Source organism: Asterias amurensis, chromosome 20, assembly GCF_032118995.1.
Source record: "Asterias amurensis chromosome 20, ASM3211899v1".
Lineage (NCBI taxonomy): Eukaryota > Metazoa > Echinodermata > Asteroidea > Forcipulatida > Asteriidae > Asterias > Asterias amurensis.
The window spans coordinates 2,735,988-2,752,077 of record NC_092667.1 but is presented as its reverse complement, the minus strand read 5'-3'; the positions used below and the strand labels follow the sequence as shown (position 1 = coordinate 2,752,077).

General features: G+C 39.2%; 1 protein-coding gene across 1 annotated transcript; it reads right to left on the bottom strand.

The window, feature by feature from the left end:
* Window positions 1-1,794: 1,794 nt before the first annotated feature.
* On the bottom strand, window positions 1,795-15,702 carry LOC139952242 (transmembrane protein 214-A-like). Its single transcript, XM_071951314.1, has 17 exons — window positions 15,566-15,702; window positions 14,131-14,411; window positions 12,670-12,754; window positions 12,083-12,214; window positions 10,998-11,083; window positions 10,654-10,759; window positions 9,754-9,835; window positions 8,665-8,766; window positions 8,185-8,224; window positions 7,320-7,421; window positions 6,647-6,787; window positions 6,286-6,399; window positions 5,198-5,315; window positions 4,707-4,803; window positions 3,957-4,125; window positions 3,135-3,349; window positions 1,795-2,454 (listed from the first exon to the last, which is right to left on the bottom strand). The coding sequence occupies exons 1-17, from the start codon at window positions 15,696-15,698 to the stop codon at window positions 2,445-2,447; spliced, it is 2,013 nt and encodes a 670-aa protein (XP_071807415.1). The 5' UTR covers window positions 15,699-15,702; the 3' UTR covers window positions 1,795-2,444.
* Between the last annotated feature and the right edge of the window lie 388 nt (window positions 15,703-16,090).

Sequence of the window (16,090 nt, the reverse complement as noted above, 5' to 3'; positions counted from 1 at the left end):
CAGACAAAAGAAGGAAGAATATCTTGTCTGGTACAACTGGGTTTTGACATTTGTGTAAGAGCAATGATAACATTTTGTGAATATAAATATAAAGAAAAAGAAAAAGATTCCCACACCAAAACAAAAAGGGGTCAGAGAAGGAAAAAAAAAAGCCAAATATTGCATGATGAATAAAAACAAAGCAATCATTTGTTGGTGATGCTTCATTCTACTTTGTTCTTTGGCCACTACATATAATTACTGTTTTCTATAGACGATAATGTGACCTATGTTTACATTCAAACCGCCGGGCAAAAAGAGATTGCATACACTTTCTAGCTGGCTGCAAAAACACAAAGGTTTTGCCCGGCGGTATGAGCGTGAATCATGTTATGGTTTTCGAGTGACGTCAGAGGTCACATCGTCTATACAATCTCATGTTTTTCCAGCAATAATTGGAAATTACTAGTAATAATATTGGTACAACCCTTGAGAGAACTTGGCAGCCGCAAGTGGCTTGTAACCAAATGCCCGTAGCGGCCCAAACAGCCATAAAATTGACCTACTATTCACAGAAAGAGGTCATACTAAAATGTCCAATCTTAACATTACTATGGGGGTGCGTTCGTTTAGCTTCCCTGGGTCGACCCCGGTCTGCCCCGGTACGTTCGAATAGCTTTGACGGGGCCCCCAGTGCCCTGCTTGTGGAGTGGGTCACTTGGGGGTGACCTGAGGTGCATGCTGTCACCATAAGAGGGCAAGTGTAATCGTTCGATTAGCTCTTGTAAGGGGCTCGCCCGAGTGAGCACTGCGGGGTTTAAAGATTTTTTTACTGAAAAAATAAGTAAAGATCAAAAATAGAAGCATTGTGATGATTTTTACAGAAATGAATGCTCTTTAAAGGGTTAATGAAAGCCGATAGGATAAGAGGGTACGTTTGACATCTCAACTAGTTTTTAGTCCGACAACTTCATTTCTATAGCGTTGGAATTTGTTCCAATCATCTAGAAAGAAGAGAGTTTTAATCCAGATTTATTTAAATTAGTTATGAACCAATGCTCAAAGACTTGACAAAACCATCCTGTCATGTTTTTTTCTTTTGGGCTTCCGTTTCACAGGGCAGTGTTAATTACATTTCTTGATGAAGACAAGATAAATTGATGTACCCATACACAAAAATAACGCGTAACTATTCCCTTATGTTTCATGGAAACTAGAGGGTTAGAACTGCTATATGCCTTTAAGCAAAATGCCGATATATAAGTTTTTGGTTTTTTTTACATTATTTGGCTAGAACAAAATATTAAAGCAAAACAAAAAGATGAAAAACAGCTGAGAAATTGCCTCAAAATGATGTGATGAAAATTTCACTAAGCAGAAGTGGGTTACCGGCAAAAGCAGTATGTACATGTGTACATCATTCATGACTGGTTCTCTGCTAATCTTTGCTCAGCAAATAAATTTGTCCAGTAATATATTTTCTGCTAAACAGCTTCATGAATCTGCTTACGAAACATGGATACATGTATAGCTTTAGAACAAAACAAAAACAATAATTAAGAGCTTAAGTTGAACAGAGCTTTTTAATAGTGGTACAACATTTGAAAATGAATCATCAAAGTATGTACAAAAGCAAAAGCAAAATAGAAACAATAAACATGTATCGCAAGTTGATAAGAAGTAAATATTTTGCATTGATATGTAAACAACGATAATCAAAAAGGGGCAAGCATGAGTACATGAAGTACATCGTGCACTCCTATCCTCCCACAAAAAAAACAGCAACAGCAACCCCTCCCCCCCCCCCGCAAAAAACAAAACAAAAAAAATACCAAGCAGTGAATGCGTTTTTGTAGCATTCCTTTCGATGTGAATTTGTAACGTTCCATACATCAAGGAACTTCCAATCAAAATAGTTGTACAATAAGTTTTCTTTTCAGCCCAAATTTTGTTTTACCTTAAAAACCTAGGTCCAATTTCATTGAGCTGCTTAAGCACAAAAAAAGTAGCTAAGCACAACAAAATTGTACTTAACAGATTATGGTTACCAGCCATAATGCCATTTCTCATGTACAATCTTTGAGTGGTATCCTGCTCATTTTTGCTCAGCAGAAAATGAACAAGCAAAATTTCCTGCTTTTAAACAGCTTTATGAAATTGGGCCCTGTTCCTATAGACTTTTATCACGGTGCGGCCATCTTGAATTTCTCCCATTGAAATCAATGTTACCAAACCGAGGCTGGAAGAACAAACTAGTCTGGTTCCTAATCGCAAGATGATTATTAGCATGCATTATTGTTATTCGATACGAGGAACATGACCAAGATTGAGGCAGCATGGTCAAGGTCTATATTTACGCAAGAAAATCATTTATATCTTGTACCGGGTGCTACGAACAATAACTTTATTAATTGTGACCTCAACTTAAGGAATGTCTTCTTCTCATTCGATTGATCTTTCATTTACTACGATGTGCTGTAAAAAAGAAAAGAAAGAAAAATACAAATTTAAACATGGTGTACTTCAACAAAGGTGAAAACGAATTTAAAACAGTTATTAATGTGTTTTTTTTTCCCTTTATCAAGATTTGTTTTCCAAAACCTACACAATTGTAAAAATATTACCATGTGTTTTCCAACACTGTTTAGAGACTTGTCTTGCTATCAATTATACTACCGTGGAGTAGATGTTACGAAATTTAGGAGACTTCTCTACTACGGCAGAGCAGGTTTTCAGAATTCGGGCGACTTTTCAGTTCTGAAAAGAACTGTCCTGCTTGTTTACTACCATCTGGGCAGAAGGTAGGAAATCGGCCCGGACTGCCACTTTAGCTTTTGTGGATCGATGGGACTTCTTTTTATTAAGGTCCTTCGCACATACTGGACCTTTTTGGAATCAGTTGCCCTCACACATTCGGGGTAGTAGCACCGTGGACACATTTAAAGACAGATTGAAATTTCATTTGTTTCAAACAGCTTTTCAGTAGTCTTTTCTCTCTGTTATTTCCCATCATCTTACTGTTCCCTCTGTCTTCTTGTCTGTTTCTCCGTTCCATATTGACACTTTTTTTGTTCTTTTTATGCGCTTTGAGTACCTTATCAGGTAAATATTGTCCAGTATAAATATTTATTATTATTATTTTTGTGGACACTTACTTAACCAGCTGTTGTAGCCATTTGTAGACTGCTCTGAGGTATGGCAGGGCAGCAGTCCAGATTAAGACGGAATAGTGAAGGATCCCATCCCATAGCTGCTCCAGGTATGGAGAGATGGTCGTCCAAAAGGCAATGAGGTGTGGTGAAACGAAGTCCCACGCTGCTACCAGGTAACTCCAGATTACATCCAGTATGATAGGAATTTGGGCTTTGATCTGTGAACATGAGGGAAGTAAGCGTTTATAAATCAATAATGGTTGTCCAAAAGGCAATGAGGTGTGGTGAAACGAAGTCCCACGCTGCTACCAGGTAACTCCAGATTACATCCAGTATGATATCCAGTATGATTGGGATTTGGGCTTTGATCTCTTTACACAAAATCAGTAGTAGTTGATTCGCAATTTTTTGCCCAGCACTCTGAGCAAAATACTTTGTGCTGTCCAGCACAGATTTCAAAATAGTGTCCACTGTGCAAAGATCTGAGACACAGCTAATGATGAGGAGTATCAAATGCAGAGAGAAAGAACACGGTCAAAAGGCCATTCAACTTATTGCATGGCCCCCTTAACACAAACAGTTTAGAAACCTAGCCCCACTTCAGCAATAATGTGCCAATAATTAAACATGAATAATTTTGTTGATCAGCTTGCCCTTGGTGGACTTTGATTTTTTAAATTTATTGCCCATCACTTGACTTGGTCTAGCTTCCATCTTCATGTATATCTATTAAGTTTAAAATAAAATACAAAAACAAAACAGTCTATAAGTTTAAAAACCAAAAGAAACCGTTCAGAGTTAGACAAAAACTAATCCATTCATTACCCATTCAATAGCAATAGGGATGTTCTGTCCGAGCCACACCCAAACGGGCGCGGTCACTTCTCCAAGGAAGATACACAAAGTGTAAAGTTTCTCCTTCAGTAGAATGAGGTAGGGCCCACAGAACTCTGCTGCCTGTACGTAGTAGATCGGTATATTTATAGATGCCCATCTGAATTGAAAACAAAACAAAATCGTAAAGCACAAGGAGAGGTTGCTTGGAAAATATTCAAAAGCAAAATAATTTACTTTATTTTATAGACGATGTGACCTATGTTTACATTCAAACCGCCCTCTGTTGAAAAAACACTGTATACGTCATGTTTCGCCGGGCAAAAAGACACGTAGTCATGGTAAGATTGCATACACTTTCTAGCTGGCTGCCAAAACACAAAGGTTTTGCCCGGCGGTATGCGCGCGAATCATGTTATGGTTTTCGTGTGACGTCAGAGGTCACATCGTCTATACAGCAGGGCAATTATTTGTAACACTGCAGCAAGTTTGTGGCTCAAATTTGGAAATGCATTCACAGTACACATGTTAACAGTAAGTTCTGTGCAGTTGTGCTGCCATACAAAACCCATGCAGTTGAATGGCTTAGGTACTGGACACCTTTGGTAGTTGTCAAAGACCAGTCTTTTCACTTGATGTATCTCAACATATATAAAATAAATGTAACAAACCAGCAAAAATTTAAACTGATTGGTCGTCGAAGTTGCGAGAGAATGAATTAAATTAAATAGAAATACTTACTCATAGGCAAGACCAAGGTAAAAGCTAATTTTAGTGTAAGCTTGCTTGCAAACTGCTGCGATTCCTGATCGCTCAAAAAATGTCTGAGTCAGGGAACCTGTACACAACGGAGTAAACAAAAGACATTCACTAAATAACTTCCCCATGAAAGTGTATACTTTGTTCTAATTTACCAGCATAACTTGTGTTTCGAGCTGGTGAATTTCTTTTTTGAAAACCAGACTAAAGTAGAAAGAATACCACGCCTGTGTTTGTAGAGCGAAGGCGTCAGGAAGTGGATCACACTGGGGGCCTGATGTGGATTGGGTTTTCAGTCCTTAACTGACTGCGTTGGTTTTCCTTGGAATATTTATATGGGGTTTTCCTCCCACATCTAATAACTGAATTCTCTCCAATGGGTTCTTGACAAGTACAGTGATTAAGTTCACTTTTATGAGAGTCCATGGCTTCACAACCAGAATAAATCAATGGAATGAAATTGGATAACTTACCATTGAAACCTTTATGACTATAAATATCGAAGGCAATAAGGGTGATGATAGCCAGAGCTACTGTTGTGAGTACACCCCTCCAGGGGAACTCAAAGCCACTCATTCGCTCCAGCAACTCCTGACAACAGCAAAATAAAAAGACACAAATCAATCAGTGATAGAGATAAAGCCACTTGAATTCCAGAAAAAACAAACCCCAAAACATGTTTAACACTCATATGGTTTGTTTGTTCTCTCTTTAATTGTGTGTTCATTTCAAGACAAAGAAGTAAAAAACCAAAAAAAAAAACCAACAAAAATAAAAAAAGGAAATCAAGACAAATCCTGAGATTTTTCTTAGTCAATCCCACTGACTACTAGTAAGATGGTCTACCAAGTAAACAAAATCACAGCACTAACAGTTAACACCAAGTAAAGAAAATAAATAACACCCCTTACAAATATTCTGCCTTTTCATTGGTTTAGAGAGCGTCACATGATATGTCTTAGTTTTACTAGAAACGGCGCCCGTGTGATAGTGCATCGTTTGCTGTGTCCGTGTGATAGTCCGCTACTATCACACAGCGTGCAGTACCCAGACGTCTTTTTACCCACCTCGAACCCAATCAGTTGTGCATCTGTGTATCTGAAACGCGCGTACGAACGTTATGTGTACGAGGATGATAAATAGTCTGTTAGGGTGTTGCAAAACAAATATTGACTGCTTTGAGTGCTATGGTTAAAACTACGACTCCCGAGGTGATCCCCGGAGCGTTCTATTTTCGGGAGTCGTAGTTTTAACCATAGCACTCGAAGCAGTCAATATTTGTATAATAATTGATAGTCACATCTACTACAATTAGTGGATTAAAAGTTGATAGAAATATATTTCAATTATCTTCTTGAATTGGTCGGTTCATTTCAAATTTGAGATGAAAAATGGTAGACTGTTCCACTCTCTTGCTTCAGTGACTGTGAAGGTTCTGTGACCAGCTCTGCGGGTGCGTATGGAAGGTCGGATGCAAAGGGTTAGAACTAGACTGGTTTGGTCTTGGAGAAATGTAACACGTAACGCAGGATTGCATATAATCTGTGATCTAGAACCATACCTTGCATGCTACTTTACACTGTTCATGCTCTGTTTTGCCGTTCCTTGTGCTCGCCATGTCCTCATTGGTCAGATGGAATGCACGGATGGTCTCTTTCAACAGTTGCCATGGTAACTACAAGGAGAAAACATAACAGACTCATTATTGGCAAAGTTATAAAACAAAATGACAAACAAACAAACCAGTGTCTTTAAATTGAATTTTCAATTGATACACGTACATTTTATTCATAAAAATCAAGATAATAGGCAAGAGTAGATTTTAGGTTAAGGTTTTTTGAGGGGGTGTTATTGGCTAGTACAGTGATTCAGTTTTCTATTCTGAGAGTCCTTGGCTTCACATTAGACTATAAATATTGTACCTTTTTCTGTACTTTATCCCACGATGACAACATGTGATTCATAAGCACACTAGACTGTGATAGGTGACCATCGTACATCTGACGCCATTTACTGAAGCAGTGATGATCAGTACTCAAACACATCACTAAGGTAGTCAACAGCTGAAAACAAATAAAACAAGAATTAAATGATGTAAATATAATGTTTGTTTGTTTGTTAATTTCCACTCAAGTATTAAAGGGAAGGTACACGTTTGGTAATTACTCAAAACAAATATTAACTTAAAAACCGACTTGGTAGCGAGCATTGGAGAGCTGGATATATATTCTCAATGCTCTTATAAGAACCAAACGAGAAGAGAACAGACAATGAAGACATTTCAGTTCAAGATGTGGGAAGAAAAACCTCAGAGAATTATTCAAGGGAAAACCAACGCAGTCAGGTAGGGATTTGAAACCCAACCCACATAGTGCCCCCGGTGGGATTTGAACCAGCAGCTGATTTCACTAATTAGGACGAGTAACCCATCCTAACTTAGGATGGGTTCAATGCGTCCTAACATCTTCGGATACGGAATTTAACTTGTCCCAAGTCCTAAGATTAATCCTCACTTAGGAAGAGTTTGGTGAAATCGACGGCAGGGTCCCAGAGGTGGAAAGCGAGGCAACCTGACCGCCTGTTTTATCAACTTACCTCTGTTTTCATTGGTTCCGGACAGTTTGTAGTGGCCCTCGCTAATAACGATGGAAAGAAATGGCGTAGGCTTGTCTCAGGGTGAGACCCGAAGGCCATGCTCTAAAAATAAACACAGGATAAAACGATAATTAATTGAATTTTTTTTTAATGAAAATAAGAGTAAGTACAAACATAAATGTATTTGAGTATCCAAAAAATAACTTCCCCCCTAAAAGGTAAAGCCTCCACATAATTTGTCACAAACAAATTGCTTAAGCACGAAAATAGCTCGCTTATTTTACACACATTACTGGACAAAATTTCATGCCATATACATTGCTTGTGACTGGTATTTAGCTGTTGTTTACTTAGCATAACAATTGAGTGGAGTCTTGGCCTGTAATCTGATTTTACTAAGCAAGGATTTTTTGCTTAAAGGCAGTGGACACTATTGGTAACTACTCAAAATAATTATTAGCACAAAACCTCACTTGGTAACGAGTAATGGGGAGAGGTTGGTAGTATAAAACATTGTGACAAACGGCTCCCTCTGAAGTGACGTACTTTTCGAGAAAGAAGTAATTTTCCACGAATTTGATTTCGAGACCTCAAGTTTAGAATTTGAGGTCTCGAGATCAAGCATCTGAAAGCACACAACTTCGCGTAACAAGGGTGTTTTTTCTTTCATTATTATCTCGCAACTTCGATGACCGATTTAGCTCAAATTTTCACAGGTTAGTTATTTTATGCATATGTTGAGATACACCAACTGTGAAGGCTAGTCTTTGACAATTACCAATAGTGTCCACTGCCTTTTAAGCAGCTCTATAAAATTGGGCCCAGAGCTTTAAGAAATTATATATACAAATATGAAATCAATTACCTTTAACTTAGAGTAGTGCCTCATGAGTTGCTTTTGTAGTCTGCAGAAAAAAATCATAAGTGGAAAGTTAAAAACTGCACTGATCAATAATAATAACGAAGTTTTATAGAGCGCACATATCCACAAAAGTGCTCATGGCGCTATTACAAAGAAACTTGAACAAAAATGAAAAAGAACAGATTAAACACAAAAGAACGGATCAGTCGCCATGAGGTGTGTTTTGAGAGATGTTTTGAAAGAGTGAATAGCAGTAGATGTTTTGATGTGAAGAGGTAGTTGATTCCAGAGATGTGGTGCTGCAACAGATAAAGATCTGTCCCCCCAAGTGCGATTAGACTTGGTTTCTTGAAGAAGATATCTAGCAGAGTGTAACATCTAGAGCGTTTGCAACCAACTAAGATTTACAAAACACTACGGTTTTATTTTTTCTTCATTTGATGGAGAATTTATCGTTTAGAGATCTGCACAAAAATTACTTACTGAGCTGACAACGAGATTCCAGGTGTGAAGACGAAGTCCAGGATGGGAAAGAACTGATTGGGTCCAAGGACTGCATGAGCCTTTTCTTTATCCAACTTCTGTCTGCATAGGTAGAGGAGAAAAATAATGAATACTACTTTAATAACAAATTCTTATATAGCGCATTTCACAATAACCGTATCAATGCTCTTTACATTAGTCCCCTGGTCATGGGGCCAATAACATCCCTGTAATGTTTCTCAGCTCCTGTGGGAGTATACAACCCTGAGCTGCCTGTAAGGCGCTTGTGGCTTTTTCATACACAATATCAACCTCTACCCTCGCAGGTACCCATTTATACCCCTGGGTGAAGAGAAGCAATTATGGTAAAGTATCTTGCTCAAGGACACAAGTGTCACGACCGGGATTCAAACCCACATTCCGGTGAATCAGCACCAGAACTTGAATTCGATGCTCTTAAAGGAACACGTTGCCTTGGATCGGACGAGTTGGTCAAAACAAAAGCGTTTGTAACCGTTTTTTATAAAATGCATATGGTTGGAAAGATGTTTTAAAAGTAGAATACAATGATCCACACAAGTTTGCCTCGAAATTGCGTGGTTTTCCTTCTACTGTGCGAACTAACATGGTCGGCCATTTATGGGAGTCAAAATTTTGACCCCCATAAATGGCCGACGTGTTAGTCGACGAGGTAAAAGGAAAACCACGCAATTTCGAGGCATGTTTGTGTGGATCATTGTATTCTACTTTTACAACATCTTTCTACCCATATGCATTTTATAAAAAACGGTTACAAACGCTTTTCAAAGACCAACTCGACCGATCCAAGGCAACATGTTCCTTTAACCACTCGGCCATGACACTCTATACTATTACTACTTAGAACACTACTTATTTTGTTTTTTGAATCCCAGAAGAAGAAAAAAAAAGAACGGTCATACTGAAGTACTTAATTGCACAAAATTATTGCAAGGGAGTCAGAATAAGGAAAGCATTCTCTGTAGGCTGGTGGCTTTCAAAATGTGTAGATAAAATCAGACTGGGAAGTTGTTTTTGATTGGTTCTGGGCTTAATAAATATTTTTCTTACTTGAGGATTCTGTCCAGGTTTGCCATTGCGTAGGAAGATGCAGGTTTGACTCCCAATAGAGGCAACATCAATCCACACCACACTGTAAGGAAAATACAAGAGATATTTCACACAATACAAGAACCCCTACACCAACCCTATATGTGGCGTGTCGTGGCCACGTGTGGCGTGTCGTGGCCGAGCAGATAAGAGCATCCACTTGAAGCTCTGGTGCTTATGATCAGCAGAGTGTGGGTTCGAGTCCTAGTTGTGACAATTGTGTCCTTAAGCAAAACACTTAACCACAGCTTCACTATTCGGATGGGACGTAAAGCCACATATCCCGTGTGTTGTGATTGCACATAAACGAACCCAGTGCACTGATCATTATTAAGAGAAGAGGTTCGCCCAAGTGTTCCTGGTATGTTTGGCTGCATTTTGTGCCACAGCACCTTGTAAATTTCTCACATAGTAAAAGACTTCAGGCCTTAAGAATTTTTGTAGGCATCTGAGAGCACACAATGTTGTGCGACACAGGCGTTTTTTCTTTCACTATTCTCTTGCAACTTTGATGACCAATTGGGCCCAAATTTTAACAGATTTGTTATTTTATGCATATGTTCGGATACACTTAGTGAAAATACTGGTAACGTGTCCTTAAGCAAGACACCATGATTGTCGTAAAGTTGGGAGGTAGTGCTTTTCGGCTCTACCAGCCAGGCTTCTGATGGATGATACCCAAGCCAACATCTCTATGGACTATAAAGGGTGTAACCCTGTTTCAGCCCCAGGAGTAGGCGGCAACAGCCCCTAGAAAAAAAAAAAGATTCTAGCCCACACCTTGAAGTGGCCTTCAGGTTTTGTGTGTCTGGTGACTTGCATAACAAACAACATTGTTTTGCAGTAACTTTGGCTACATACCTTTCAGTCCGACTACAGGGTTACTGTACCCTGCCTGAGCACATGACCAAAGTACGGACAAGCAGTGAGCTTTGTCATTCTGTTTCCGTTTCACCATGTTGAGGTACTATGGACAAACAAAAATAGGAGAACAACATTGTTTCAAAAATGAATTGGAAGGTACGTTGACCATATGATTTTCTGAGAACTGGATGCGGTGTGAGAAGATCTTTGTTGCTGGAGCGAAGAGTCATTGATGGATGAAATTTGCTGATTTATACTTGGAGTTGAATCGGGGACAATTCATGCGTGCATGTTTAGATCAAAACCGATTATTTGGGATTAAAAGTACAACTAAAACTCACAAGTTCCATGGAGTCTGTGACAAAATCTGGATTTTTGGAAGCGATGAGCTGGATGAAGACACGGTAACCGTTAACAGACGATGGATCTAATCAATGTGAAATACAACAAACATTTAGGTATTATCAAGGGTAACAAATGACTTTAATAATAACTAGGTATTGGCCCAATGAACAGGGCACAAATGTAAAGCGCATTGATACGGTTGTTGTAAAATGCGCTATAAGAACATTTCTTTAATGAATCTTTCTCAGCTCCCTGGGGTGAATATACAGCCCGAGCTGCTGTGCACTCAGAAGGCTTTTTAAAAAATAATATCAACCTCTACCCTCACAGGTACCCACTTACACCCCTGGTTGGAGAGAAGTAACTTAGGGAGAAGCAATTATAGTAAAGCCTGGGCAACTAGTGAAATTCACTACCTGACTAGTCGCGCTTTAATAAGTCGTGACTTCGAAACTAGTCACAACAATCATTTCAGTAGTCATTGCGTCGCAGTAAGGCAGGGGCCGATTTCACAAAGAGCCAAGTTTGATCGTAACGGCAAATCAATCAGAGTAGCTAAATAAAGTTTTATGTCACAACACAAATCTCTATTGTAGTACTTAAAGGCAGTGGACACTATTGGTAATTACTCAAAATAATTGTTACCATAAACAAGTAACGGGAAGCTGTTGATAGTATAAAACATTGTGAGAAAAAGGAAATTTTCCACGAATTTGATTTTGAGACCTCAGATTTAGATTTTGAGGCCTTGAAATCAAGCATCTGAAAGCACAAAACTTTGTGTGACAAGGGTGTTTTTTCTTTCATTAATATCTCGCAACTTCGACGACCAATTGAGTTCAAATTTTCACAGGTTTGTTATTTTGTGCATATTTTGAGATCCACCAAGTGAGAAGACTGGTCTTTGACAATTACAATTGTGTCCAGTTTCTTTAATAGTAGTACTTACAATTTGTTTTGTGAAATCCACCCAGGTAGTTGAAAAGTGGAAGTCTCAACTGGACATAACAATCAATAGTTGCAAATTCAAAATTACTTTCAGCGGTCGCCCAGGTCCAGTGTAAAACACTAAATACTATACCTTTGCCAGCTTCATTAGCCAGTTCCCTGATGCAGTAATCAAAGAAAGCCTTGAGCATATCTTTATTGTAGCTCTTTAAGGTAGCATTGAGACAATCCGACAGGTGTTTACTCATCTTTCCCAGTGGATAATCTATCAAAATAATAATAATAATCAATCTTATAAAGCGCTGGTATCTAAAAAAACTATACACTGCTATATAAAAAAATCAAGTCGAAGTTAAGTGTACTTTGATGGTAGCCAGCAGGGCTCGTAACCCAGATTTTTTGGTAGCCCGAAAAACACATTACGACTTGAGTCAAAGCACGAATTGATCACCAAAAGTATTGTATTCTACATTTCATTTTGCAATAACATAAGCACAGTTCATTGTTGTTTGTGATATTGATTTTTGCAGTGTTTTTCCACTAACCCACTAGGCTATCAAACTGGAAAAATGAGTAGCCCGGCTGTAAATCTGGTAGTCCCGGGCTACCGGGCTAGTGGCACTTTCGACCCCTGAAATGGTGATATTTGAGTAGCAACTGATAAACTGATTTGCACTACAAATTAAAAGAGAATGAGAAGTTTTGAAAAAAAAAACTTACTTGGTGCTTGATCACTAAAAACCAGATCAGATTCCTTTGTTAGTAACTTTCTATTCATGAAGCTTACGATGTCACCGAGCCACAACTACAAAAAGGGGAAAACAGTCAGTTTGAATTAGTTGCGATAATAATCTGGTAAAAATTTTGTAAAGTCATTGTCAAATTTGATATTTTAACCATGGCCACTTCAAGGTGTGGGCTACAATTTATTTTTGCCAGGGGCCGTTGCCACCTACTCCTTGGGCTGAAACAGGGTTACCCCCTTTACTGTCAACATACGGATGTAGGCTTGGGTATCATCCATCAGAAGTTAGCCTGGCTGGTAGAGCAACCTCCCCAACTTTACGAAACAATCATGGTTAAGTATCTTGCCTAAGGACACAAGTGTCACGACTGGGTTTCGAACCCACACTCTGCTGATCAAACACCAGAGCTTGAATCCGGTGCTCTTAACAGCAAGGCCACGACACGCCACAAAACATTTACATAACCAGGGTTTCTAACCAGGAATTTTCAAAACTCTGGGGCATTCTGAGTTGGCCCTGAACTGAATTGAAACCAGCTCTATGAAAAGAAATCTCCCCACCCTCTTCTGTCTCTCTTTCAAAGACCCTCTACACATGCAGTTCCTTTTATTTGGGTCACGTCAACAGTTAACTAAGGTTTCAGTGCCATACATCTCCATCGGTGATGCTCGGATAGCTCCCTCGCTGAAAGCTCGGAACTTAGGGGTTATTTTTGCTTCATCGATGACACTTCAGCCACACATCAACAACATTGTTCGTTTATCATCATATCACATCAGGAATATAGGTAAGATTCGCAAGTACTTGGACAAAAGTGCCACTGAAAAGGTCATTCACGCATTTGTTACTTCTCGTCTTGACAACGGCAATGCTCTTCTCTACAGTCTTCCTAACAACCAGATTTCCCGACTTCAACGGCTCCAAAATACTGCTGCCCGCATTGTGACACTGTCTAGAAAATCCTGTGCCATCACCCCCATTCTGAAACAACTACACTGGCTCCCTATCTCTCAACGAATCATCTTCAAGCTGATGCTCATTGTCCACAAAGCTCTTAATGGCAAGGCTCCCCACTATATTTCTGAACTGCTTCAAGTTTACACTCCATCAAGGAATCTTCGATCAAGTTCCATGCTTCTCCTCATTGAACCCAAGTCTCGACACTCATGGGGTGACAGGTCTTTTTCTTCAGCCGCGCCACGCATCTGGAACTCTCTACCACTTAATCTTCGATCTTGTGTTTGTACCGCAAAATTCAAGTCTCTTCTCAAAACTTATCTTATGTCACAGGTTTTCAATTTTGTTGTTTCTGTTTTTTTCTTTGTGTTGTGTTTTGTTTTTGGTTTTACTGCGCCTTGAACACCCAGCAGGGTGGATATGTGCGCATTGTAAGTCTTATTATTATTATTATTATTTATTATTATAAGCCACCTACCGAGGGAGCATCTGGACACCTGTTCTGGACATCACTGAGCTCCGCTTTAACCTCCTTAGGATCAAGCGCCTTCAACGCGTCCACCAAGCTCTCAAATCCCTTCTCATTCTTCTTAGCTGTCTCCTTCTTCTTCTTCTGTTGCCCGCTGACCTTCTTAGGGGCGTCTCCACCTGCTTTCTTCTTTGGAGGGCTGTCCGTTGGTGAGGAGTTTGATGGCTGTGCATTATTATGCTTGCCGCTACTAAAGGCATCGAAGACGGTCTCCGATTCCTTCACAGGGCCTTAGGGGAAAGATGGTCAACGAGAAATTAATAGTCAGTAATGAAGGAAAAAATTGTTAACAAAGCAATTCTTCCTATAAGAAAAATCATAAAGTACACCAAAAGTCACAAGCTGTCCATTTAGAAAATTGGACCAGTTTAATAAGTAGGAAATTGTCTCCCTTAAGCTTTTCTGAGACAATCAAGCCACCATTTTACCTGGCATTATCTCCTGCATACCTCAGGTGAGTCTTAAGTATTCAATTGCCTTTGATGGATTTTGGAGCAGTTGTTTTGTCACTCACTGTTTTTTAAATATTTATTTATAATTGTTTACAGTTGTGGTACCTACAATTAAACACACAAGCGCTCTTCTTTGTCGAATCGTTAAAAAGCATAGATGGGAACATTAACTCTGACTTTTGAAACTCGATGAGTAAACGATTGTTAAAGAATGATCAATAATGGATAAATGATGAAATGAAGTTTTGTGTCTTCACTCTTCTTGTTTTTGTGTTGTCCTCTACTTCATTCAATATCAAGTTCAGAATAGCTGGCATGTATGTAAAACAAACAAACGGCGGAAAAGTTTCCATATGGCGCCACCACTTTTTCATTCGAAATAAAATAATATAGTATCTAATTTACCTGATTGACATATCCCTTTTTGTAAAAATGAGTGAAAAAGTGGTGGCGCCATACGGAAAGTTATCCCAAACGGCAAAATAAGTCATAGAGGCTTATCCATATTTTACTATTTTAAATGATACAAAACATACATGTGGACAAATCAGAAACTTTCCGTATACATCCTGCCACAACTTTTTACTCAATTTACAACAAACACTGACTGAAGGTTTATTGAAAGTTATGAAACAGGAATATATCTCACTTGAGTTTGACTGACTGCTCGACAGATTGAGTAAATTATATACGATTGATAGAAAACGTGTCGGTTGGGGATACGGACAATTTCCCGAAAAACCATAAAGATTACACCGCCAAAATAATCACATCAGAACATATGAGTAAAAATTAACACGCCTGACCGGCACCGGTAATTAAATGGGCCACTCAACAGAAACATATGGCTGGAAAAATTCGGTGCCGTCAGCAGTTTGAAAGAAAGTTGAAATATCTCCTAAACGGTCCTGAATTAATTCACGCAAACTTACTCGCTATATCCACAGTTTGAGCTACATTTGCGAAGTTTTTTCTTGCCGCTTTTTTGTCAGAGGAAGTCGCTTTCTTCTTCTTTGAAACTGTCTCCCATTTATTGTTCACGTTGTCAGTGGTCATGGACGCCATGTTGAATTGAAGTCAGAGACGTGACGGAAATGAAACTGGTACCCAGCGACAAAGATTAGCTGTGCAATGTGATAGAGTGTCGGTCGGTTACCGAGTCGTGGACAAAAAGTATTCAACACTAGACTAGCCAAAAGAGTCAAACGCCGACCAATTGGGCTTCACAATTTTGTTCAGCAGCCTATCTGCAGCTGCTACTGCTGTTACCTAATGCCCCACAAACCCACAAACAAAGTTTGTTTTTCTTTTTTGAAACTTGCAGCACATTTCCAAAATGAAGTACACATACTGTTCCTTCTGCTGTGCATTATAAAGTGAAAGGGAAGAACACACCGAGGGGAAGGGGGGGGGACACGCCCGGAATGGGCCGTCCATAATGGGCGGTGCCCTACTTA

What these genes read in the sequence shown, in the direction of transcription:
- LOC139952242 (XM_071951314.1), bottom strand. Translation starts at nt 15,698, where the DNA reads ATGGCGTCCATGACCACTGACAACGTGAACAATAAATGGGAGACAGTT. An exon ending in CGGAACCAATGAAAACAGAG is followed by an intron (nt 6,788 to 7,319) that starts GTAAGTTGATAA and finishes ATTTGTTTTCAG; the next exon opens with CTGTTGACTACCTTAGTGAT. An exon ending in TCCCTATTGCTATTGAATGG is followed by an intron (nt 3,350 to 3,956) that starts GTAATGAATGGA and finishes TCATGTTCACAG; the next exon opens with ATCAAAGCCCAAATTCCTAT.